General features: G+C 42.1%; 1 protein-coding gene across 2 annotated transcripts in view; it reads right to left on the minus strand.

Moving 5' to 3' along the window:
* SLC12A4 (solute carrier family 12 member 4) overlaps window positions 1–25,293 on the minus strand; it is a 45,780-nt gene extending 20,487 nt beyond the window's left edge. Inside the window, exons 1-3 of one of the 2 annotated variants that reach the window (XM_014880802.2) lie at window positions 25,020–25,293; window positions 5,548–5,642; window positions 4,122–4,253 (exon numbers count right to left, since the gene is read on the minus strand). In XM_014880802.2, coding sequence (XP_014736288.2) covers window positions 4,122–4,253; window positions 5,548–5,642; window positions 25,020–25,293 — 501 coding nt within the window. Of the gene's footprint in view, window positions 1–4,121; window positions 4,254–5,547; window positions 5,643–8,956; window positions 9,169–25,019 lie in introns of those variants that run through there. The other variant, XM_014880800.2, reaches the window with a different exon arrangement.
* Between the last annotated feature and the right edge of the window lie 529 nt (window positions 25,294–25,822).

Below are 25,822 nucleotides of genomic sequence, written 5' to 3' on the forward strand. Positions count from 1 at the left end.
AGTATTATCTATAGTGTACTTGTTTCCTCAGGGAAGGGAAGGTGTAAAGTAAATACTTTTGATTCCAACACTTTCACCTGATTCACACTGTGTCTTTAACACCATAAACATAAACTCAAAAGACTAAAAAATGTTGCCAGGCACTGGGCAGATATTGCCCAGCACAGGGGCTTCCCACTGCCACATTAATGCACACTTTGCCTCTAAAGGACACACTCCCATAATTTTATCATCATCTATCTGACCATTCATCCCTCACAACATCTCTGAACCCATCAAGTGAATTTGTCAGGCGTGAGTATCTCAGGATAAAGGAGTTAAAGAGTTTGTCAAAACTGGCATTTGGGAGAAGGAAAGAAGCCCATCCCGAGAAGCAAATGGACCATTGGTTATTGTGTTTTCTACAGGACAGTGCTTCACACACTATGAAAGCAGGTGAGATTTCACACCCTTTACACACCTCCCAACACCTGCTTCCTTTGCATAAGAATCCACTTTAGCTCAGCTCTTTCCATCTTCTGCCCTATGTGGTCCCTGCAGCCTTGCTCCACCTTTCCATCATCTTCTCCCCCTCCCTCCTAAGTGGCCTCTTAAGCCTATCAAGTTACAAGCTCACTTCGACCACAGAGGAAGAGCAATTGTGCATTAGCTCTACGCTTGTGAGACCACTGCAGAGCAGAGCAGCCTAGGAAATGCCCAAGTGTCTGCCCAAGCAAGTATTACTAAGTGTATCTTAGGCATAAGAGCTTAGTCTGGATTATCTCACCCTGTGGAAAAAAAAAATACTCATAAGAAAGAACGATTTTCAAATACTACTTGAACCAGCTTGTTCACAGAAATATTTAACACCAGTAATCCACAGTGACTTGATCCTTTTTATAGCATCTAATCATCACTAAGTGATACAAAACCACTGCTAAAGTTTCAACAGGCTGTGACCTGAAACAAGGGTATTATTATGTTCAGCCTCAACAGCAACCACATGAAAAAATGTAACACCCCATGCTGCATAAAGGAAATAAAAGAGAGCCATTTTGAAGAACACTGTTTTAGAACAACCAAGAAGAGACTGAAAAAATCTCGAAAACAGTCTCAGTTTCAGTGATGCAGATCATGTTTCTGTTCAGTCTCATCAGCTGCAGACACATAATTTATGTAAATATTGATCTGAGTCTGAAGGACACTGTTTCTATTGTGCCAGTGTGATGGGTTATTGAAGCACTTGGCTGCAGGGACATTGATCAGCAATGACAGCTCTCACGGCTGCACTGTAGCATGAGGACACACAGCAGCACAGAAATGAACTGCCTTGTTAAAGACACATGAACTACAACAGTTTATCTAATTTTTTCCATCATGAGAAGGGGATATTTCTATAGCACTGCGACTCTTAAGTGTTTTATTGCAAGACTGTATTTAGAAAAGAAAAAAACCACCAATTTCCACCTTATTACATTGGAGTTGTGTCAATTTTACCTGATGTGTACCTAACAGAGAATGCTTCTACCAAAAGTATTTAGTGGGGTTGCTGAAACAAGATATGTTCATATTAAGATGTCTTGCACTGAAATGAAATGAATTTCAAAGTATATGATTTGGCAGGCAGGGCTGTGCTAAGTGCCAAAAGGTCCTCACCTGCCTTACCTGCTCAGAGAATTACTGAGCTTTCAGTCACTGCCTGAAAGGATTGCTTTCCTCTTTAAATATCAATTCACTTTTAAATATCAGATCTAGAGCCTGCTCATCTGCCTTGCTCCAGCTCTTGCCCATGAGACGCCAATTGCTGCAAGTGACAGGCAGGTCACTCTTTGTCACAGCAGCTGAGCACACCCAGTGCAGCACTCACCAATGGGGGGTTAACAGTGCTTTATCCACTTCAAACAGACCTGCTGGAGCTGGAATGGACTGCCAGACTGCAGTTCCCATGCTCAAATGGGAAAGATAAGGTAACAGCAGCACAGTGATTTATACTTCAAAGATGATTTTTAAAGTATGTAGAAGAATCCCACTTGCCCTGTTTCTGAATACCTTCAATCCATACCCTTGTCCTGTTACTGCTTTTCAATTTCCTGGGTTTAATGGTTATAATTATTGGCCAGGGTTTTCAGTCGTCTTATATTCTGCATGATGTTTAAAATTTTGTATTGCTCATGGCAAGAGAGGGAGAAGAAATTCAACCTGCAGTTATGATATTGCAGCTGATGTAATTTATCCCAGAGACAGACATGCAGACAAAGGTTCGCCTAAGGAAACTGCAGTGTTTACACAGAAAACACTGAGATATTAATACAGCGTGATACTGTCACTTTTGGAAAGGTCACCAAACCCATTCTACAAAAAACATCTGAGAAGCCTGTGAACACACATTTTTGGGACATGGGAAAGCCTAATTCAGGAAAACACAGTTATTAAACCTGAACTCCATTTTGCGATAGAAGCAAAGCTTTAATAAAGATAATAAACCTTTTTAATGGCAGTAAACAGCTTGAAAATAGGCAAGCATGAATCATACCTAAATGTAGAAATATTAACACCACACCATGCCTGGTACTCTATCAGTTCTCAGTTTTCTGGTATTTGCCCCATTTTTACCTTGTGAAGTCTTACATAATTTGCTTTAACCATCTGTATACTACAGTCCCATTGCCAAATTCTCCCAATTCTTTTTCCATCAGGAATGAAAGGGACTAGCTTCCAGGTTGCTCTGCATCTTACCCTGGTATTCTGGTCAGGCAATTAATAAGGAAATAAAGAGCAAAACTGATCAGAACTTCCTCAAAATCACAAGGACTGTATCTATGGTATCCTCCACCATTCTACTTTTGTCAGGGAAATAATCAATCTGCTTCTGATAGCAAGAGGGTGAAAATTATTCTAGATTATTCAATAATACCATATTAGCAGCTGATGCCTGACATTATTTCCACCAAAAGCATGCTAATACAGAGATGCAGCTGACATTCCCTATTAGCAACGTGAAGGTGAAAGCTTTGGACAAGACTCAGCCATCAGTATAATAGCAAGTACCACACAAAAGAAAATCATAATTAAAATGTTTAAATTACTTTTTTCATGTCAGCTTATAGGACCAGTATGCAGCTACTTCACTCATATGACCTTAGCTCACTCCTGTCATGATGTCACACCAACCACAATACTGCAGCACTTTTAGTGCATGTGGTCTCAAATAAAATTTAATTTTAAGCTTTACATTGACAAAACAACTTTGTTATCCCCATTGTAAAACTGCAGAGTAAGGAACTGGAGTGTGAGTAAAGGCATTCAGCGTGGGGTAATATGCATGCTCCTTCAGAGCACTGCTGGTTTGCAACATTATCACTGCCATCTCTTTCTGAAATGGCTCAAACTTTGTAGGGCAGTGCTATAAAACCTGCAGAATTCAAGTGCTATCTTAGCTTTTTTGCAAACCTTTCTTTTGACAGAACTTGCAAACAAACTGACAAGCCTGCAAGCCATAAAATGCAACCACCCCACTTGCAGATGCAGCAGTAACCAAAGCACCTGTGGCTCTGCCAGAGGAGAGGGGAGCAGCTGAACACTGATAGAAATCAACTTCCAAAGATCAAACCTCACCTGCTACATCCACTCCAGGGCCAGCCCGATGGGCCAACCATCTAAATGCAGATGCTTTGGGGCAGAATTCAGTTGCCTGACACCAGAATGACTCCTGAGCTGCCCCAGGGTGTCCAATGTGACCTCCACCCACCACTCTAGGTGGGTGTTGTCTCCTGCAAACCCTGTGTCATTACCTACCAGGCTTGCAGAGATGTGTCAGATACCACTGGGCAGCTAAAACAGCATTAGGAAAAAGCTGGGGAGTTGTTTAGTTTTTATTTGTACCCCACTAAAAGCCTATCCCCTTCTTATCTAAATCCACACCAAGTATAAGGAATTGCACTGTAGTGCAGTTTTAACCACCACACCTGGCCCAGTTCTCTGGTAACAGCTGGGTCCCTACAGGTTCTGTGTCATTTCTCTGCAGTATCATCATGGCTCCTGGAGAGGTTAAGAAAAAGCAGAAGGGAGGCCAGCTCCCCAAAAATCACACAGGGAATCATTCCAATTCAACAGTTTAGGCCATGGAGAAAATCTTTACTTACTTTTGATACTTTCTTCTTCGATCCATCAGTATTTTCTGCTTCTTCATGTTCCTTGACACCTTGAGTAAGATTTGTGTAGTTGACCAACTTGCCAAGCAGAGATGACACTTTTGGTCGTATATCAAGTTCTTCCTGTGGAAGAAGACAACAAGTGAACTTCTGCAGCTCACAGCATTTCTGAAGAGTGGCTGGGATCACACCTTCATGGGCATGCCTGAGGCTACCAGGGAACACACCAGGAAAATCATCCATGGAATGACAAGAGTATTTCACTGTGCCTGAACCACTGGTGAGAGGCTTTAATTTTCTGAAAGGAGGGCAACTCTAATAGGAAAAGGCCATGCCAAAACGTCTACAGCATGTGAATCATTCTGCTTAGGTGCTGAAAAGCATAATTACAGCAATAAAGAAGTCTGAGCCTTAGAACTGTGAGAAAATGAATGTGTACCTTGCATGTAGCTCTAACATCAACTTACATCAACAGATATACTTTTAAAAAGGTCAAGCTGCCAAACAAATCAGAGATTCCATGATTAAACTCTGCTCATTGTAGACATGTATGCACTCTGATGATTTTATTACATTTTCCAAACTATGTTATCTCACTCATGTGGATCTAGACAAAATTCCCAAAAGCCACATGATAGAGGGCTTCCCACCTTTATACTCATCCCAATCAATTTCTGTTTCTGGTTTGGGGGCAGGGGGGACAGAAAAAGCCCCAGCACAAAATCATCCCCTTTTCCTTTGAAATTAAAGTCTTGCATGTCTCATAGCACAGTAAGGAATGTATGGTAAAGAGAAACAACTTTCCACACAGGAAATAAAAACCAATTGAGAAAGATCTCACTATCTGCAGCTTGATCACGTCTTTAGGTCTCACCTTGAACAGTTTCTGGTGGGATCAGTAGCACTACGTGCTTTGTACATGATGCAGAAACTGACCCCAAATGGGGTCATCCCTAAAGGGATGACATGAGCCAAGCATCCCTTTTCTTACTCCTTCCTATGATCTGACCTGCAGTTCACATGTTTAAAAACCTGATTACAATTCCTTCCAGAAAGAGGCTGAGACAACATGTACCTCCTGTTCAGCAGAGCAGCATGGCCCTTGGGATCCTGCTGGATCCTCCCTCTACTTAGTCCCCCAGAAGAGCCTGCACACCTGGTGTGGTCCTGTGCTCCTGGAAAAGCAGGAGTGCCTGCCTCTGCTTACTTCCAGATGGACAGAGTTACACAGAGTTATAACTCTGCCTCACAGAGCCAGCTGTCATCACCCCTGAGCTCTGTCCTCTCTGCCTACTGGCACCCCAAAAACAGATGGGCACCCACAAAAAGGCACGTGGGGGAGAAAGACGTGCTCAATCCCTCCGACCATAGAACATCACAAATCATATGAGAAGTACAAAAAGCAGCTAGGAATTACCTCAAACAAGGCCAGGTTTCTGTCATAGTAATCACCTCCTTTGCCAGCTTCTGAACTGTTCAGGAAAGGACTGTTTTCTTTATGGTTGCCATGACCTGCGAAGAAAAAAAGAAGCAGGTTTTGATAAGCAGAGAATGAGACTGTAACCTTGAAGAATCCATAGGGAATAAACTCATTTGGTTAACTGAATGCTTCTTTTTAGTACCTGAAGTCATACAATGTTAGCAATATCAAAGGTGTTACTTCTCAAGGTAGAGTTATTTCTATTTCTATTCCTCTGTTTCATTAAAATAGAATAAAATTCACCTCAGAGTAGAATTTACAAGTAAGGGTCCCAGCTACAATGTGCTACAGGCAGCTACAATGCTATGTATGCCTTTACTCTCTAGCACTCACTTCTGGAACTGTTTCTTGCACACAACAGTGACAAGCACTAGGACAGCTCCTGTGCTTTTAGAAATCACTGTTAATGGTAACAGCAGCCTTTGAACTGTATGTCACCCAGTTAGATACATTTAGTAAGACTGAACACTTCGAAGACTAGATTCTGTAATGGCAATACAGGTAAACAGCCCCCAGAGCACCTTTTCAGTTCTTAAATGCTGTTTGTTATTCACTATGACCACTAATCCCAGACATTCAACACCCTCATGCTTTTACCCTCACTGTGGTTTGAACATTGAAGCTGTGTATTCTTCAGGCTCCTCTTATACTTGCAAATTAAAACCTAATATCAGGTGCATTAAAACTAGAGTATTCCCATATGCAATGAACAATGTTTATAAAAAGAGAATGGAAGATCAGAAGAGCTTTCTGTATCAAGTAGCAATAGGAAAAAAAAAAAGGGCACTACAGTTTAAAACAACCTCTGAAGGAAAAAAATTAAACTGATTTCTATCCTCAAAAAAAGTTCTTGGACCTATGTCTCCCATTACCCTCTGCTCTACAAACAAAAATTCTTTTCTTTTGCCTGTACCTCTTCACTCCCTGCTCCCTTAGCCAATACAAATGAATGATTTCCAAGAGCATCTCCTTAAGAAAGGATTAATCCAAGAATACCTTCTTCTATTTATAAAAGATGTAACCACTACAGAAATTAAAAATGAAAGAAAAAGAAATTATTATCTCAAATGAAAATACTGCAAGTTAAAATACTGTACACTGAGTATACCAAAACAAGAGATTAAACAGCCGGATTTTTGGGTGCATCTTTTCAATTATTACAGTAATCAATTCAACAAGGCTACACTAAATTATTTTAATATAATTCAAGTGGAAAATCTCTCTGCATTTTGAAATTTGAATCAACTTACAAAATGAACCTACAGGTGAAGAGTCCTCCCCTACACACAGTGATCAACACAAACAGCACTGTCACAAACATAATTGTTATAAGCTAAAAAATTATGAGAACATTCAGTCCTACTCTTACTGAAGGGAAGGCATGCATGGAAAGTAGCACAATTTTCTGGAAATTGCTCACAGGTGCTTTGAAAAGAACTGTTGAAAAAACAATATTCACAAAGAACAGAAGGATTTTTAAGCTTATGTAAGTAAATACTTAGCTGACCAAAAATATATGAAAAGAGCAGCCTAGTGTGTTTATGTGCCTACTGCCTTCCTCACAGCTCTGACAGCTAACCCCAAAATGTGAATGAGCAGCTGCCTTGAACAAGGGGGCTCAGCTTATCTGCTGACCCCACCTACAAATAAGAGATGCTCACTTTGCTGTAATTGTAGAATTTTTTTATACTAGTAGAAAAAAATATCAGTAAGCTTAACAACACAGCATCAAAATCAAACAGTTATGAACTTTAGCAAAGCTTAACATCTGCAAAAACTGCTTGCTTGCTGTATTTCTCATGCTTATACTGGAACATACCAGATCAATTTTGCTGCAGTGTGTGCTGCAGTCCCCCCATCCTGTTGTGGTTAAAGCACATTTACAATTTTTGCTGAGGAAATGGAGTCATCTGCCATATACCTTTTACTCATTAAATTGGACACAAATGATAGTGCAAATCATCAACAGAAATACTGTCTGCTTGATTCTTCAAAACTCTGGCCTCTGCAGTATCTTCTCCATTATTCTCATCAAACACAGCAAGGCCATGAGCAACTTTGGTTTCTTCCCTCCATTCCTCTATACACTGGCTCTGGTGACTGAATGTTTGAAATATCAGCCTGAATGTTTGGTTTTTATTACCCCTGAGTGATTTTTAAAGCAATTCTTTGCTGCCTTAGTTTTCCTTCTTCCATGGAGAACCCTAACTTATCACTGTCTCAAGCCAGTACAATGGGTGTTCTTTTACTTGTAACACTTAGAGAAACTGTCAACCTTTTTATGTACAAAATCCCACTCCTGCCAAGATACAGTCATACATTCAATCTCAGTTAATTAAAAAAGATGATAATTCTTTTGCTCTTTCTTGTTACCATAATCCACATAACCTCTCCTTAGTTAAGGAAGATTACTTCATATCACCTCCCTGAGCCTGACAAAGACCAGTGACTCAAGATGAATCTTCAGCTTAATTGATATTATTTCTTGGATGAATCTTCATTTTACCAACAATGAATTTTTCACAACTGGTCTGTTCAGAAGACCTCTCTCTATAAAAAAAGCTTCCATCTTCTCTCTCATTCTCCACTTATACGTTCAAGCATCACTCTGACCCTTCCCATTAGACTTTTCTTCCAAATCTGACCCCTTGGCATGCTGGCTTTACACACCATCCTGCACACAGGAAGCCCAAATTGAACAGAAAATTCAGTAGAACTAGTGACTGGAAATACAGTGTTGATTTTGCAATTGCTAGGGCACATTTTATTCTCAATGGTTCTGATGACAGAGAAGTACAACTGGGTTTTTACCACTTTCACAGCACTAGCTCCACTGTCCTGAAATAACATACATATGAATTACTGCAGACAATGCAAAAATAAAAGTGAACTTTCCTGCTGATCTAATGAAGTGCCACTTTAAAGTCCCTCTCAAACACTGTACATTTTCAACAGGAAATGAAGGAGTGTAAGTTTACATGCAAGTTCTTTACAATGACATCCTAGTTTCACATCACCAATAAGCAGAACTGGTGCTGCAGAGACGTGTGCTAACTCAAGACTACTACATGGCTAACTTAAATACAGGTAATTAAATCACAGCCAAAAATCACCTTCACCACAGCTGCATGTTCAATGCAATCTCTTCTATATAGACATGTTCTAAATCTTTCTCTCTTCCCATACTGTGTTTCCAGCAAATGACCATTTCCTCAACAACAATCACAACTGTACTTTGACAAAACAGACCAGACTGCAGCACAGTACAGAAACCAGACTGCAAGAAATAAATTTATCCAGTATATTGTGTCTGCCAAGGAGCAGCAGCAGCTTCAAAGAGACTTACTTGCATGGGAAGCGTGTGTTATCTCCATCAGTTTGGGGAGGGAGCGGATGTGACCTCGGAACGCTACCCTGGGGAATTCTTGCCCCGGCTTCACCCGAGGACAGTTCACATTCTGAAGCATGAAGTCTCCTGGGCAAGCACCATCCTGTGACATGTGCACAGTTTTCCACATTCTTAGTTATCAATTCTTTGGTCCTGGCCAGTAGCTATGTGGTGCTAGTTTTCATCATGCAAGATTGATTTGCAAGGAACATTTCTCAAAGAGGGAGCTAAATACACTGCAACAGAGAATAATTTATTTGCCTTAGTCCCTAATTAATCTCAAATTTTGAGGTATTCAAGCTGTATTCCAAGTAGGCTAATGTTTCCTCTTCACTTGTTTCATTGCTTCTCAGTCTTCATTATCTTTGGGTAATTAAGGCATTTTATTTCTGAATGCTACTAGGTCTCTCCCAAACCAGATAATTCTATCTGCAGCCACCACTTCAACTATACAGTTTATCTAAACATCTCCAGCATAGTTCCCTGAACTCAGATATAGGCACAGGTCCAGAGAACAAGTTCCTCATCCTGTGGATCACCTGAGTTCCTTAAAACATCAGAGGTGATCCACGGAACAAAATCTAAAACCCTCAAGTGTGCATGCTCCCACACATGCAAACACACAGGCTCAGGAAACAGAACACAAGCAATAAATGGATGTCCAAACTTTTGCGTCAAAGCCAAGAAAAAACACTGTGGCTAAACTGTAGCAGATATTCTACTGACTGGTTTTATTTTGTTCTTCTCCAAAAGGCTAATGTTGTCTTTACTAAAAAAAAAAAAAAAAAAAATTAAAAGGATTAAGAACACGGAGGACACTATTCAAGTTACTGCTTTCCTTCTGGAGGAGGATTAGGCCAGACAGTCTCACTGCTTGAGCATACTGAATGCAAACCTTTTGTGCAAGCCATTGTGTTTTCTTAAGTAACTGAGGGATGAAAACCAAAATTTAGAGAGAATTACAAACAAACATATATGAAAGTAACTAAAAGACAAATTAGTGACGATAAATGAAAGCTGAACAATTAGGCATAGTGAGACTACTGCAAAGAAAAGACCAGGAAGCTTCACAATGATAAGATTTACTCTGCCAGACTAAAATAATCACTTGAGAAGGCGGCAAGAGCTTTTGCATGATTTGACCTGTCGAGGTTTTATTTTTCTCTGCCAGTTGCTAAACTCCCTTACAAAAAACCACCACTCCCCTACTTCATCACATTCAGGTAAAGAAGTGGAAATTAGTACATCTTAAAAAAACTACAGATTCTTTCATGAGGACATGACTAACCCAGAGAGGCTCACCTCCTTCTCATGGAAATTTTATCTACCTGGCAAGTTTAGATGTGCTGAAGGCACAGATGGACAGAGAACAAAGTGAACAGAGCAATGCCAATTAAGCTAGAGCAAGGTTAAAACATTAGAGAAAAAGCAAATTCTGAAGAGGGCTGAACATTGCTAAGACACTTGTGCCACTTCACTTCTACAGGCACATCACAGCTGAGGCACACACAGCCTGCTCACAGCATCTCAGCCTCCAACAGGCTCTGCAGGCAGGAAAGCTGGACAAAGCTCCAGACACTGCTGGGACCTGTAAGGACGGCATGCAGGGCTGCCAGAACCCTCCCTGCCTGAAGTACCGAGTCTTAAGTGAGGAACTAAAATTTTTCAAATAATTTCAGTGTGAATCAAGGCTCAAGTCAGAGCTGGAACTGAAACACACAGCTTGACCAAGAAACACATTAATTTATTTACCCCTTCATAACTAACAAAGAGCAGGTATTTCCTAGAAAACCAGCTCAAAAGACAGCCCAACACTCCTCTCCTCAATATAATTTAATTTTTGGAGAAGTTTAAGTGTTAGGATCTCACCTGTAATTGTACTGTGCATGTACAGACTCCTTCGTGTCCACCACAATAACAAACACTGTGATGAAACAGCCTGTCTAGCAGCTAACACCATGTTTTGCTGTTATTCACACACTATTTCACAAGAATTACTGGCCACAAAACCTGTGATAGTTAAAGGCACAAACTGAGCCATTTTCATGCACAGGGAACACTACTTCGTCTTTTTTTTTTTTTCATTACAACAAAAAAATATTCATATTTATAATATTTCATCTACCAATAACACTGGAATCTAAGATTAGAAACCAGAGTCGATACCCAAGTAGCTGCTGTGGGTTTCCCTTAATACAAGCACTCCAAACAGCAGGCTGTTAGAGCCAACTAATCACACAGGCTCACTTCTCACTCAGAAGGAGATGGCTCAATTAGCCAGCCCCTGGAGTGCCTCTCCTGTGCATGCACCTTGACACGCTGCCAATCACCTCTGAAGAGAGCCTAACCTAAACAAAACCCTAATTTATAGATGTTTTAAAGCGGGCAAAATTTATCCCACTTTGGAAAGCAAGTTAGTTCTGTTCTGATTTATTTGTGCTCAGATTTTCATGTGTCAGTACGTTCTGCAAATTTCTACACAAGTGGTAGTTAAGACACAATTTACTTTAATTTCTGACCACGAAATCAAAATAGGTTTGCTACACTTAACTGTTCTCACAAGACCTAGAAGCAAATGAATACGCCCAAAATAAGTATTCTAGTGGGGGAAAAAAAAAATGGAGAAACAATGAGATTGCTCCAAACAGAAATTATTGCATAATCAGGTTTTCTTAGTCAGATTATTTTGAGGGCATTTGTTCACAGCTTTATGGATAAAGTTTTAACATAAAAAGCTGTCCATGTCCGGGATTTTTTTTTTTTTTACCAGTTCTTGAGACTCCGTTTCCCAGGTGTCAGTAGGGATAATGCTCACACTGTTCCTCCCAAAGGCTGTGTGATGTTCACAGTGCTCGTCACTCACAGGCCACCCAAGACCTGCAGGTCTGAGTATTGCTGAGAAACAGAAAACCTCAACAATCTTCCTGTACTTTGCCAGCACTCCAAGAACCCTGGTATGCCCACATTTCAGCAGCCAAGCAATCAAGACTACTGCTGAAGTAAATCAAGAGACTGTCTTAGGACAACCTAAGAAACATGCAGACAACAATTTGATTTCAAATACATTCCAAGTCTGCTTCCATTCATGTGGTTCCTCACATGTGGCTGGACTAAACAAAACTCTTATTCAGTCTCAGAACTGTTATGGAACATTGTTCTTGGTTCATTCATGAGGCTACACCAAATAATTCAATGTACAATTATGCTTTTGCAGATATCACTGCCTTGATATTTCATTAACAGAAATCAGACATTTAAGTTTCATATTTTTCAAAACTGAAAATAACTTCTTTATTTTGCAGTAAGAAAAAGACAGAAGTAGCAAAGTGATATTCCGTGCTCAGAAAAAAACATTTCTCAAAATGTTTTGAAAACTGCATTAGGTTCTTGTTTTGAGGCTGGGCTGGTTTAGGTGGGGGGGGGTTTTCAACAGAATTATTGTATTTATTGTTGTATACACTAGAAATAGGAGAAACAGGAAATAACCAGCATTGCATCTAGTTAGATAAAACTCATTCACACTACAAACTAGGCACTGCTAATGAAATAACTAACTGAAATCTGTTAATGCCTGTTCACACAAGACCTTGGGCTACCAGGTCTTTTCCACTGAAGGTGGCAGAAAGTACAAGCTGTAAAATCCCAGCTGACCCAGTATTTTATGAAAATAAAGGCCAAAGTCACACTAGATAAGAACCCATGCAACAATAAGGCTTATGAGAGGAAAGCACAGCAGAATGAAAGGACAGATCTTCCCCTGGATAGCTTTGAGATCCTCTGTTCAAACGATCACTTTCACTGGCAACACTGAACACTCAACATTTCCATCAGAAACTGCAGCTTAAACACCAAACTACTGACATTCATTCTCATTTTAATAGTACATGCTGTTTACTCACTATTATAACAATATTATGTTATGTAATAACATTATTTACTTCACTGTTAATTGACACTGTCAATATAGTTTGGAGTTTACTGGATTTTACCCAACCAGTAAAGCTGTGATTCTTAAAACTGACTGCATTGCACATAATACATTGCAGTACACATTTATTATCAGCAACAACAGTTATGGCACCTACAAAAGTCACACAAAGAAAGCCTAACTGTACCCAAAAAAATAAAACAAAAAGCTGTATTATTGATAACATATTCATTCCTCTGAACCAGTTCAGATTTAAAAAGATGGCACTTGCTCGTGTCCTGCTTGAAAGAAACAGCCAGAACTTTCTCAGACAACACCCTATGCAACAGATAGGCTGGAGCAGAGTACAAAATTAAGTATACAATTAAGCACAGATCTTGGATTTATCCCTAGATAAACATGTGTGAAGACTTCTACTGTACTTTGCAAAACTAGATTAGAGAATAGCCTTACCCATCAAGTTGCCTGACCCTAGACAACTCGAAGGATTTAACCATTTAATAATTCTGTGTTTCAGAAAGCACTATGACTTTATTTTTCAGTTAAAATACACTGATTTTTTCAGAACACTACAATTCTTTGTAGGTGATAATATCAACAAGGTACTTACCCTTTAGCAATAGCTCTTTGACATTTTCAGTAACTTGGTTTACCATTATTCTTCTTTCAGCTCTTAGTACATGTTTTAGTAAATGCTTCCTCTGTGAAGTCCTGAGGATTGGACAACTTCAATAATATTGTATTTCCAAATGAACTTTTTCTACCTGCTTTGGAAAAGTGCTGGCTGCAACGTTGGACTGATCTCCTCCAGGAAGCAAGAGTTCCTTACAGAAAGCTAAGCCGACACTGATATAATCCTGGCATTAGAATCCTTTCAACACCAAGACAATACACAAATATCAGAATCTTACAGAAAATGCTACTTGTCAAATCCAAGCCCAGCCACATTTAAGAGGCAAACTGCAGCTGTTTGCACACTTACTCAGAAAAGTGTGCCACAGATCTGCTGCTTGCTGAGTGTGGAATCACAGGGTTTTAAACCTGCTAATGCCATGAAAAGTGCAGCTCTGTGACGTTAGCCCTGCAGGCACTGCAGCTTTCAAGTGAAAATAGTGATCTGTTTCTTTCCATCTTCAATACATTAGAATATGATGACCCATTAATGGATGAACCACATGCAAGATCACACAAAAAAAAACCTAACTAGCAACAGCAGGATGAAATAGGAGGTTTATACAAGATACACAAGAAATAATAACTTAATGATTCTAAGCACTTCATAACTACCAGGGCCCCCATCATTCTGCCCATTCACAAGGAGGGACTCTGGATACATACCAGCACACATCTCCCTAAGACTTATCTATATGATGAAGTGGTGCAGTCACCAGGAATACCTGTGCCATTAAAGATGCCAAGTCACTTTTGAGAAATTGGATTTAGGAACTCACATCACTTGGGAGCTTTCATAATATAACCTGTCACTGCCAGATGAAAAAAAAACACTATAAAAACAACCTTTATTTCACTGTAATCCACTTCAGAGGTTCTTTCATGTGGAACAGCTCCAAAACCATTTCTCACGATTATCCTCCCTGAAACTCCATCCCTTCACATGCATGAGGGCACCTCAGATACAGCACACCTTCTATTAGAATATAGGGAGCAGCATCCTGGAACTTCCCCTGCCTCAGGAAAAGCCTCTTGTCTTGCTATAAAATGTTCTTATTTTCTCTGAAAGACTGCAACATACATCTATGAGACCAGTATGCAGATTCTATGCAATATTCAATTCAAATTCACCTTTCTTTCTGATACCAAATACAGAGAATTCTTTTCAGCCCTATACATGTTCAACTGACCATGGCTTCACAGTACAAAAGAGAGAATAACAAAAAAATAAGTCCAAAAAACACACATCACGATTTTGGACATACCTGTTCCCTGCTCCAGCTCAACACAGGCCAAAGAAACAATTGTACAGGCACAAACCTTGGAATGAGAGAAAGCAGATGGGAACAGTGACCACTAAAAGCCAGTATTGCCACCACCTCAACAAACTTCCAACAGGGTGCAAGTGGAAAGAAAGAAGGTAAGAGCCAGGATTCTAAATATGCTCCAGACATGCAGAAAATAACTGAAGAAAGGAGATTTCATTGCTTTGAACATTGCAATGTATGTACATTCTGTGCATTGCACACTACAAAATGTCCATTTTACAGACATCTACCTACTATCCATTCCTGAAAGACAGCAGAAAGACATTGGTAACCACTTACAAGCCGATTGTGAAACCCTGAATGTCATTAGTTTTCAGTCAGTTAACTCATACAGAAAGTGCTGAATACCAGATATTTCTTACATCTGAGAAGTAGTGTTCCATGTGAAAATAAAGTTCGTGGGAGATTCTTTTTTTAAGCCAAGGGAAAAGTAAAGGAGGAGGGCATTTTAAGGAGGAGCGAAAAAAAAAAAAAAATTAAGTCTGTGTATAGTCCAAGGCTGAAATCCAAGGATGACCTTTCAGTATCAAGTGCTACAAACAGCCAAAACTCACTCGAACTCCGGTCATAATACTTACAGAAAGAACAAGTCAGCATGAGACTTCTCCAAGCAAAGGGAGTCACTCCTTCCCACTGAACATTTTAGAGGGTGGAAAGAGTTCTTACATTGCACATAAAGAACAAACCACTGTTCTTCTAAAACACAAATATTTTGACAGACATTTACAAAGAGCCCACAGGTCTCCCAAAATAGCACAACATATTTCACACCATGCAACACAGGACAGACCAAGACAAAGTCAGATATCTGGAGAAGCCACAGTGGCTTTTATCATCATTTTACAGTAAGTTCATTTGTTTGCAAAAGCATCAGAGTGGAGTATAACACATTAGCTTAGAGAAACTCTTCAAGGAGCAATCAGCAATATTAGATAATTTTTCTGCTTCAGCAGTCAGGAATTAGGCAGCTGGAACACAACCTATGTCAGAAAACACTCCAAGATGTATAACAAATAGTGAGTTTGCTCCTGCTAAATATATGCTTTTACCACAAAGTCTACAATACAGTGTCTTAAAAGGGCAAAGGCAAAATACTGCCATTAAATAATTCTGTGTTGCCTTGAGTTAGAGCTTTAAAGCTCCTTGCATGTGTGCTAAAAGGCATCTTAACACAAGGCAGATAATCATCCCACAGAATTGGATTTACCAAACACGGTTCAACTATACCTCCTCTCATGATTGTCACAAATGAACCCCTGACATGGCCACCACATTTCCTGGAACACAGAAACACATCAAGAGTGAGTGGTTTGTGTTGGCCTAGACAAAGAAGTCAAGATAAAAGCTCCATGCAAGAGCTGAAGCAAGTGTTGGCTTCTGATGCTTCCAAAACATCTGTGCCTCGGTACAGGGTGCAGAACACAAACAGGAATCAAGGGAAAGGAAGGGATGATGTTGAGGAGATGGGAGGTGGTCAAGGGGCACCACTGTCAAACACTTTACATAGTAAAATCACAGACTGGACAATTAAAACCTTAGCAGAACAAAGACAGAAATATTCAGGAGCAGTAGGTTCTAAAATCAGACCAATTAACGAACTTCTACCTTTGTGTCAGCTCTGGACACAAATATATACTACAGCAAGTAGTAGAAAAAGTAAGATATATTATATTATTTTGAAGAGGATCAGCAAGACAAAGTTCCTGAATGCAAAGGTAGAAGGCAGAGGAGAAACAGTAATGTGCTGTCCAGAGACAGCAGCAGCTATGCCATCCTCTTGAATTACTCCTAGTCCTGACTCAGATCTGACCTCCAACAACGAAATCCAGAGGTGGACTTTGCACACAGTAACTAAGCTCAGGGCTACTCAGCTTGCAAGCAGAGACAGGGCCATAAAACAAAGGAGCATTGCTATAGATAATTTTATGGAAAACAATTATACTCCAGGGCATAAAAACTATGTTTTACTGCAGCAATCAGCAATTTAAAGTATGCAAGAGCAAGTCTCAACAAATTTGCCCTTCTTAACTCAGCAAATGAGCAGTTTCTAATGGCACACCATAAAAATCCTTTCTTCCCTTCGACATGGAAGTGAAAGTCAGAAGGTTGTATGGTCGGCTCCATGATAAGAGGGTAACTGCAGGGACTGAATGATGTTCTAAATCCCTCAGGCAAACAGAAGAAATTGCTGGCTACTGGTAGGACACGAAACTGAAGGGTGGTAATTAGACTGCAGGGAAACAAACCCGTTTAGTTTAGTTGAGGCGTAATTACCCTGAACCCATGCACAGCACAGCGTGCCTGTGCCCTACACACAGCCCTGCGTCACTGCTCCTGTGGCACGGTGTGTTATACAAGCCCTGAGCCAGCTCCAACAGCAGCTCTCTGCTTTGATTCTCATTTTCAGAGTAATCAATGCACTGCATCCTCATGACAGCACAGCCCATGTGCCGATCAATGAACGAGCTTCTGGGACAATGCAGGTCACTTGGGTGGAGAGAAAGGGGCAAATTAAGTATTTTGCATTCAAGAGGATGGACCCGTGGGGCAGAAATCCAGACACAAAATGTGAATACCTGTGGAAACGCTGGCACACCATGCCTCACACAAAGGAGTTCCTGGCTTGCTGGAGCAGCACTGTGACCATCAATAGAGAGGTGGGATGATGGCCACCCCTTCACCAGGACCAGCCACCTCCTCCCTCCTCCCTTGCCCAGCCCTGCCTGGCACTGGCCTCTCACCTTCTGCTCAGCAAAATGCCATTTCATTTACATTTCCAACAAGTCTAAAGCTGCCTCCAGTCAGCAAAGCATAACTGCCAAGTTATCAAACTTCCCCATTCATCCATAAACTAATTGAGCAAAAGCTTTTTGGGGGCAATTAGCACTTTATTCTGCATGTCAAATTCCATCTCTCTGTCCTACAAAGCACAAAGAAGATCAAAAGATGATTAAGAAAGAACTCCACCAGGTACCTTTAACAGCAACAAAGATTTGAAAAAAATGTATTCCCAGAACTGTATCTCTACTGCTCAGACATGATTTAAGACTGCTGAAAAGCAAAAAAAAAAACTTTTTTCCAAGCCATACCTAGAACCCACCACAAAATCTAAAGGCTTATTAAAAGTCTGTTAGGAAAAAAATGCTATTCCATTCACTCCAGCAACTTCTTTTTATGGTTCAGAAGTGACAGTTTGAAACTTGTGAAACAGGGTTTAAAATAAAAGCTACAGGGGGCAAATATGCAATAAACAGGCTACAAAGTAACCTCCAGAGACAGTTACATATATATATATACATATGCAGCTACAGTATACAAAATGTTGTCATATTCAAATTCCAGAGAGGTTTACTATACATGCATTGTAAGGACTGTATTTTTGTGTAGACTTTTTAAATTTAAATACAGACATATTAACTGTCATGCATTTGAGTCTGTGAAAAGACTAATTTTTTGTGTGTGTACGTATTTTGTTATTTTGCTTGCTTAAAAAAAAAATGTTTGCTTGGCAGTTGCTACAGCAGCCTCTGTGAAAGATGCTCAGTTCATGCATGACAAAATCCAAGTATGCTGAAAGAAATCATCCAAAGCAGCTCAACTGAAAGAACAAGAACAGTACTACTCATTGCTAAGGAACCACTTGGCAGCATTTAAACTGTTGCCTATTGATAACTAATAATTAAGAAAGAGGTTTTACTAAATCAATACTAAATCAAACAAACAAAAACATAAAAAAAACCCTGAAATTTTATTATCTGAGAATAAAAATCAGCTTAATACAATTAAGAGATGCAAAATTTCCAATTTGGAGGTTACTGATGACAAAGGAAACACTCCTAAAATGTAATTTAAATAGGCTCTAAACCATGCCTTTAAAATGGCACATTTTTTTCTCTGTAATTCAGGTCACAGAGCAAAGTATTTAAAGAGCAACCTTGAACCAAGAAATTGAAGGCACGGACCCTTTGATCAGAGAACTCTTGCTCCACATATTGGTGCTAATAGCAATTGTTCTGTAATTTAAAGCAGTCTGCACATTATTTGTTGCATTACAATCAAAAACAGATGCAAATCCTTAACTTGGTCTTGGAAAGGGAAACTCACCAAATGCAGCTTTCCTCTGCCTGTGGCACTGGGTATCCCCCATCCTGTTACATGCACTTCAGAACAAGGCAGGGATCACTAACTCTGATGGTTCTCAAGGTGGTTGTTGCCAACCTCAGCCAGCAGCAATTATTGTGTTTGGCTACATTTCCTAGTAAATGAGACTGCAAACTACCTCAGTCTCCATTCTACACAGAACTTTAGAGCAAAGGCCAAAACTCAATTTTATACTGAAAAGCATGCAAAAGCTTATGCTTTAATTTCGTTGCAGTAGGGAAAAGAAAGCAGATGTCACTATTTTCTCTGAGGAAGTGAAACACTGAAGAAATTTGTAAGGGGAAATTGAATAACACACACGGATCAGTTTTATGCATGAGAGAGAAATGTACTACAAACACAAGACACCCAAAAATGTACTTAAAATTCTTCAGAAAAGTTGAGAGATTGTACAGAATATATAACTTCAGCATTATTCAAATATTCCCAAACTTAAGTCTTAACTCAAGTTCGGAATGGCTGCTTAGCAAGCATCGGCAGAGAGAATTAGGTAGAAAACCCATGTCTTTTCATGTACAACTGCTTAGCCTTCTAATGCAGGTGTTCTCCAAAACACAAAAAAACCCTGCAGCTGCAAAAGACCAACAGAGGGTTGTTTGGGATTGTTTAACAATCTTCTCTTCTTTTTTTGCAACATGCAGACCCACACACAAACGGGTAGGGGAGCTGCTTTCACATCACTTAGACATATCACAAAGATTCTTCCCAGAGCTTTTTCAAATAACTGGAATACCACAGAACCCACAAGAAGGCCCATGTTTTCCTATATTTAGCTAAGTCTCCTGTTCACCAGCAGCTGGCACCACGATCCCCTTGGTACTGGACAGCTGCAGCCTCTCCAGCTCGGTCCTAATCACTGCACAAATTAGAAGTATGAGACATGCTTAGCAAAAGTAGCAGTTAATGCAGCACTAAGAACTTTTCTGTTTTCCTAGACAAGGATTTTAACACATTAAACCTTACTATACTACAAGCCAATAAAAGAAACTAAAGGTATTGACCATTGGCTCCAGGAAAATGAGCTCCTCAGAAAAATTCTTTATACCCTGTAATCAAAGGAAAGTATATATCACCTCCTTCACCCACCCAGCTATTATAAACAGGTAATTATGTCACAAAGCACTTTTCCACTCTCATTTTTCACATGCCGAGCTCTTATCTTTCCTTATCTGAAGCAAGAGTCCACTTCTCTATTCACCTGTATTGTTGAGAAAAGCATTCTGGAATTTAGCATTGCAATCAGTGCTGTGCTAATTGCTGATTGGCCAAACTGAAAGAAAAAAAATATTAGAAAAAGAAAAGGAAAAAAGTCCTAACAACAAAAAACCTACCAGGACTTCTAAAGTATAACCCTGCTGCAAAGACCCCTTTCAGGATCTGCACTGAAAACTATAACTATTGCTGTGGATCCTCCAAGTACCCTTGGTGAAAAGAAATAAATATTGACGTATTTAGCACTGATAGGACACCTTTAATATCTCAAAATTTACACATCGTACTTTGCAGAGAGGAGTAACCAGATGTTAGCAGAACAGTAAAAAAAAAAAACAACCCTCATCATCAAAATGCACCTACATTGAAGAACATGCAGTCTCCACCCTGTTTTCAGTAAGAGAATAGTTAACAAATCACCAGCAAAGACAGCTCACTGACATCAGTATTGCTATTCTCAGGTTACTTTCTTTTCTCTGAAACAATTCAGAGGTTCTGCCTCAACTCCACCCCAGGCTGCCTCCTCTGTGACTTCTTTCTGCGGCTTTTAGGCAACACAAAAAATGCTGAAGACACTTGTGGTACAGAGGTTATGCAAAAATATTCAACTACAGTCACCATAACAGTGCCATTTAGCCACACTGCTGCCTGCAGAAGTTTTTAAGATAACATAAATGCTATTTGGACATGTTTCTGTCGGTCCCACTTAGCCCTAGTGTCTAATTTATTATGTGACCAATTTTATCTTATCTCTGGATTTCGCCAAAGCATCTACATGTAAGAATTAAGCACTTTGAAGAAGAATTTTTGAATGATTTATGCATCTATATTAAAAGTATCTTCAGATACATTTCTTGTGAGCTTAGTTTCAAGTCCTGCAAAAGACTGAAAATCTTCACCATTAAGTTACCACACATAAAAGCAGTGAACCAGGAAGTTTAAAGTAAAAGCACACTGCTATCACACCAGAACTTTACCCACATTTTCCAAAGCAGCTCACTGCAAATGAGCAGCACAATCTGCTGCTGCACAAGAACACTGAACATGCCAACACAGAATGTAAGATCAAGGTAAAAGTCTCAAGTCTAGTTAGAGAACTCAGGGCTTGGAGGAAGCCAAGTGATAACTGGAACATAAGCAGAGCAATTCCTTGGCAAAAACCAAGGGTGGCAGTTGACCAAAGCTAGTTAGTGACACCAAGCTGATCAGTGTCTCATTTCCACACAGAAGTCAAGGGAAGATAAATAACTTCCCACAGGACACATGACATTGCCATACTTTGGTTAACAGGGTGCACAATGACTGTGGAGCTGAGATTTCTATTAAAGCAAAGTGCATTTGGTTTTTAAAACACTATTCAGACCCCACTGTCCCTCTTCTTGCCCTGTGTACCCAACCTAATATTCTGGCTTTATTTCAAAGACAGAGGGGATGCCAAATTCACATTTCTCATCCCTGACGATCCATAAAGAAGGGCTCACGTGTTTATCATAGGATCACAGGATAATTCTTTGTACTTCTTTTTCTAAATGAAAGATGTCAAAGTCTATTATAAGCAGTGGCAGTCAGTGGAACCTACTTAGAAATAAAAGGCTGATTTTATTCATAGGCAAGCACTAGAACTATCTGACAAGGCTTAATTATTGCACACTGACTAATGTCTTCTTATAGAAATGGTTGACGAGAAACTCTGTTGCAGAACAGTTTCACATCTGTAGAGTTTAGATGACACCCTATCACTTGATGTCCTAAAAAAAGCAAATTTCAGAAAAAAAAGCAAAACCTTCAAAAACAGAGATATGACAAATAAACGCAGCTGTAAAAAGATGAAACCAAAAAAAGAATCCATCAGAATCATAAGCAACAGCCTAAGATATTGTGCAAGGAGTACTGGACAACACAGCCACTACTCTGCAGACTGTTACAGAGCAGCTACAAACAGCTGCAGTGCCATGGCCACACTCTGGAAGGGCCATGTCATTACTGAGTCACCTCAACAGATCCAATCAAACTGAGCAATCCAAACAAGTCTTGAAACCAGGTGCTGAACAGCAACCTGACTAAATAAAATCTTCCCAGCAGAAGGTTCACCACAACAACTGCAACCAGCTTCTCACACAGCCTGTGGTGGAGCTACTCAATGGCACAGAAAGCCTGGACCACGGGCACTGCTCAGGCAGCTGTGTGCATCCGTGTATCAGCGTGTATCATGTATCAACTGTGTGCACTTCGATAAGGCCACAACCCAAAACTTGAACTCTGCACTCAAGTCAAACAGTTTATCTTATCTCGAATCAGGGGCATCACCAAACACCAACAAATCTCTCCAAAAGCCCCATAATCAGGTGCCACAGAAGGCTCGGCAGGGTCACCCTCCAGCCCCAAGCCTGCAGGCTCCAGCCAGTGCTAAACAGCTCTGAGACATTCTGCCTTCAACAGGAGCTGTGTCATATCATCAATCCCCCCTGTGTGACAGGCCAGGGTAACTGCACAGGATGTAGAAACCACCACCAAAACCGAAAGGAATAACACCAGATCGAGTTCAGATTCCCCTTTAGAGAGCTACACACACAAGAAACCTAGGAAAAAAACAGAAAAGGCTAGTGGGGAAGACTATGCTTGTCAGTACAGGTAGGCAAGACACATATCTTTATATGTACACCCCGAGGATATGAAACAATACTTAATTACTGTGAAAGTAAATTAAAAAATGGAAGGTAGTTAGAGTTCAAACAGAAACAGAACTAGCTACCATATATTAGTAGAGAAATTACTAGATTTCTATCAGCTTTAAAATAGAGAGACTCAGCTAACTTCCAGCATGGCTGTGCACTGCAGTTGTGACAGCAGCACGTTAGAGGCCACAGCTTGCCAGTGACTGATGGACTCTGACAGGAGCCGAGTGGGTATCCTGAAATGTGTTGGTTGCATACATCCTACAGGGAGCCTCATACCCAAGTAAGAGGTGGTGTGAGTTGACCTTTCTTTATCCACCACGGCAGTAACTTCCACAAGCCACACTTACCAACCCATGGCCAAAGCTATCTACTGGAAAAAGCATTTCACGAGGTGTCCACCTCGACCTGCTGAGACGGGTAAAAAACATCTGTTACTTTCATACACATGGGGACTATATGGTAATGTAGCCTGACAGTAAAACAGTCCTATTTTACAAAACAAATTAAAGGCCCTGCACAGCCTTTAGGGCTAGTGCCTCAAATTGTCTGTGGTAACAGACAGCTTGGGAAAAGCATCTCCCTTTCATCATCCTAAAACACTCACACTAGGAATGGAAAGAACGGGCATTAGGGCTAGGTAAGCAACTCAGTATTCGCAATCTAAAATTTTTCTTGAAAAGGATACAAAGAAAGAAAGAAAGAAACTCCCAATGCACACATATTGGAGATTGAAGCGCATATTCTCAGAGAAATGAGCAAGTTAACAAGGCAGGAACTGAACTTCGTTCTTATGACAGTTGAGGATCACTCAGCAAAAGAACCCCGTTGCCTTCCTTAAGCACAGGCCTGAGCAGTGCAGGCTCCCTTCAGGGATTACTGTACATTCAATAACATCTGCAATCTGAAAAGTCTGACTGCACGGGCAAGGAAGAACAGGTCAGGTGTTTACTGCTTTTTCTTTTGTTGCCTAGAGTCACTCATGATTCAGAGAGGGTAAGTCAGATTCACCAGATGAGCCCATGGGAAGATCCTCTTCCTAAAGGTTACAGAAAGCTAAACATAACCAAGGCAGACAAAAGAAGAACAGATTGCACAAAGAGCTGAAACAAGCTTGTACCAGAACTACACTACTGCCCAAATCTAAACGTCCTTCACATTCCCACTAGAAACACTCACTGTATTTAAAGTGATTTATATCTCAAAGTCACAGCAAAACATCAAGACAGGCTGAGCCCTGATACCAGCTGCCTAGTTAAAGAATGTACTTCTCACCACCCAAAATCCCCTCCTACTTACGTGATCTTCTTCTGTAATTGGAATAAATTAACCCCTAAGAAAAAGCAGCTCTGCCTGGCAGGAGCAGTTGTGAGAGCCACACAAGGCACAAAGCACTTGCTGTAGTATAGGGGCCCGGTTTGCGGGAGGGAGACCTTGCTGGGCAGCCGCGTTTAGAAGGATGATATAAACAAGTAAAGCAGACACCGTTAAATTCAGCTAATTTAACCGAATGCTCTATCACCCGTTTATTTTGGCAGTGAAGCACTGAAAACATCTGAGCCTATCTCCACGTACTCTTATCATCTCTGGAGACAGCAGCCTGTGGGAGCACCGATAAGAGCTATACCCCGGGCCGGCCCCGCTCCCCGCTGCACCCCGGGCTATCACCCAGCGCCTGGGAGGCGGAGGGAACCCCGGGCTGGCTCCCGTGCGCTCGGGGGAACCCCGTGTCCAGGGCATCCCCGGGTGCGCGGGGCGGGCTGCGCTGGCACCGCTCGGCCCGGCCCGGCCCGCTGACACCGGCGGCAGCGCTGCCCCGGCGCGCCGGGCTCCGCATCCCGGCCGCGGCAACTGCGGAGCCGCCGCCCGCCCGGCGCTGCCGGGGGCTCCTCCCCGGGGCGCGGCGCCCCGAGCAGCCCGGCAGCCGCCGCCGGCACCCCCGCCTTTGTCTGTGCCGTGGCCGGCGGCAGGGGAGGGGAGCCGGGCTCGCCCGAGCCCCCGGAGCGTGGGCACCGCCGCCCCCCGCCCCGGCCGTGCCCGCTCACCGTCGGAGCTGACGGTGTCGTAGGAGTCGCCGGGGGCGGGCGCCGCGGCCGGCTCCCGGTAGTCCACCCAGCTGAGCCCTTCTACGCTGTCGTACTCGGCGCGGGGCTTGTCCTCCACCGGCACCACGGTGAAGTGCGGCATGGCTGGCGGGGCGGAGAGGGCTCCCCGCGGCACCGCGGCGAGGCAGGCGGGACGCGGCGCGGAGCCGGCGGCGCATTCCTGCCCCGTGCGGTCACTTCCTCTCAGGAAACCGCGCTCCTCAACTCCACCCATTCCAGTACGAGCGCCGGGGCGGTGCGGATCTCGCCGCCCCCGGGGCCGCCGGGCGAGCACCGGGCGCGGGGGCGGGGGTCGCTCCGCCGGGCGGCCGCGCTCGGCAGCGGGGGCGCGGAGGAGGGGCCGGAGGCGGCGAGGCCGGCGAGGGGAAGGGGGAGCCTTCCTCCCGCATTCATCGTGACAGGAGCCGGGCCCGGGGGCGGCGGGAGCGGGGCGGGGCGAGGCGGGCGCCCGCCGCCCTCCCTTGCGGGCGCTGCCGGGCTGCCTCGGGGAGGAAATTTCCCCTCCGCCCTGGCCGAGCTCCCTTCCCCGGTGCCGCCATTTGTTAGGCAGGAGCGATGCGTGGGGATGGCGGGGCGAGCCCCGGGGATGGAGCCGGATGGTCCCGGAACGCCCGGAGGGCCGGGGTGGTGCGGGCAAGCATCAGCAAGTGACGCTGCTCTCCGGGCAGTGACAGTACTGGTTAGGGATAGCACGGCTCCAGCCCGGCGTGGGGCTGGCGGGACGGGCGGAAGGCGCAGCAGCA

This window comes from Sturnus vulgaris, chromosome 12 (assembly GCF_052056855.1).
Source record: "Sturnus vulgaris isolate bStuVul1 chromosome 12, bStuVul1.hap1, whole genome shotgun sequence".
Classification (NCBI taxonomy): domain Eukaryota; kingdom Metazoa; phylum Chordata; class Aves; order Passeriformes; family Sturnidae; genus Sturnus; species Sturnus vulgaris.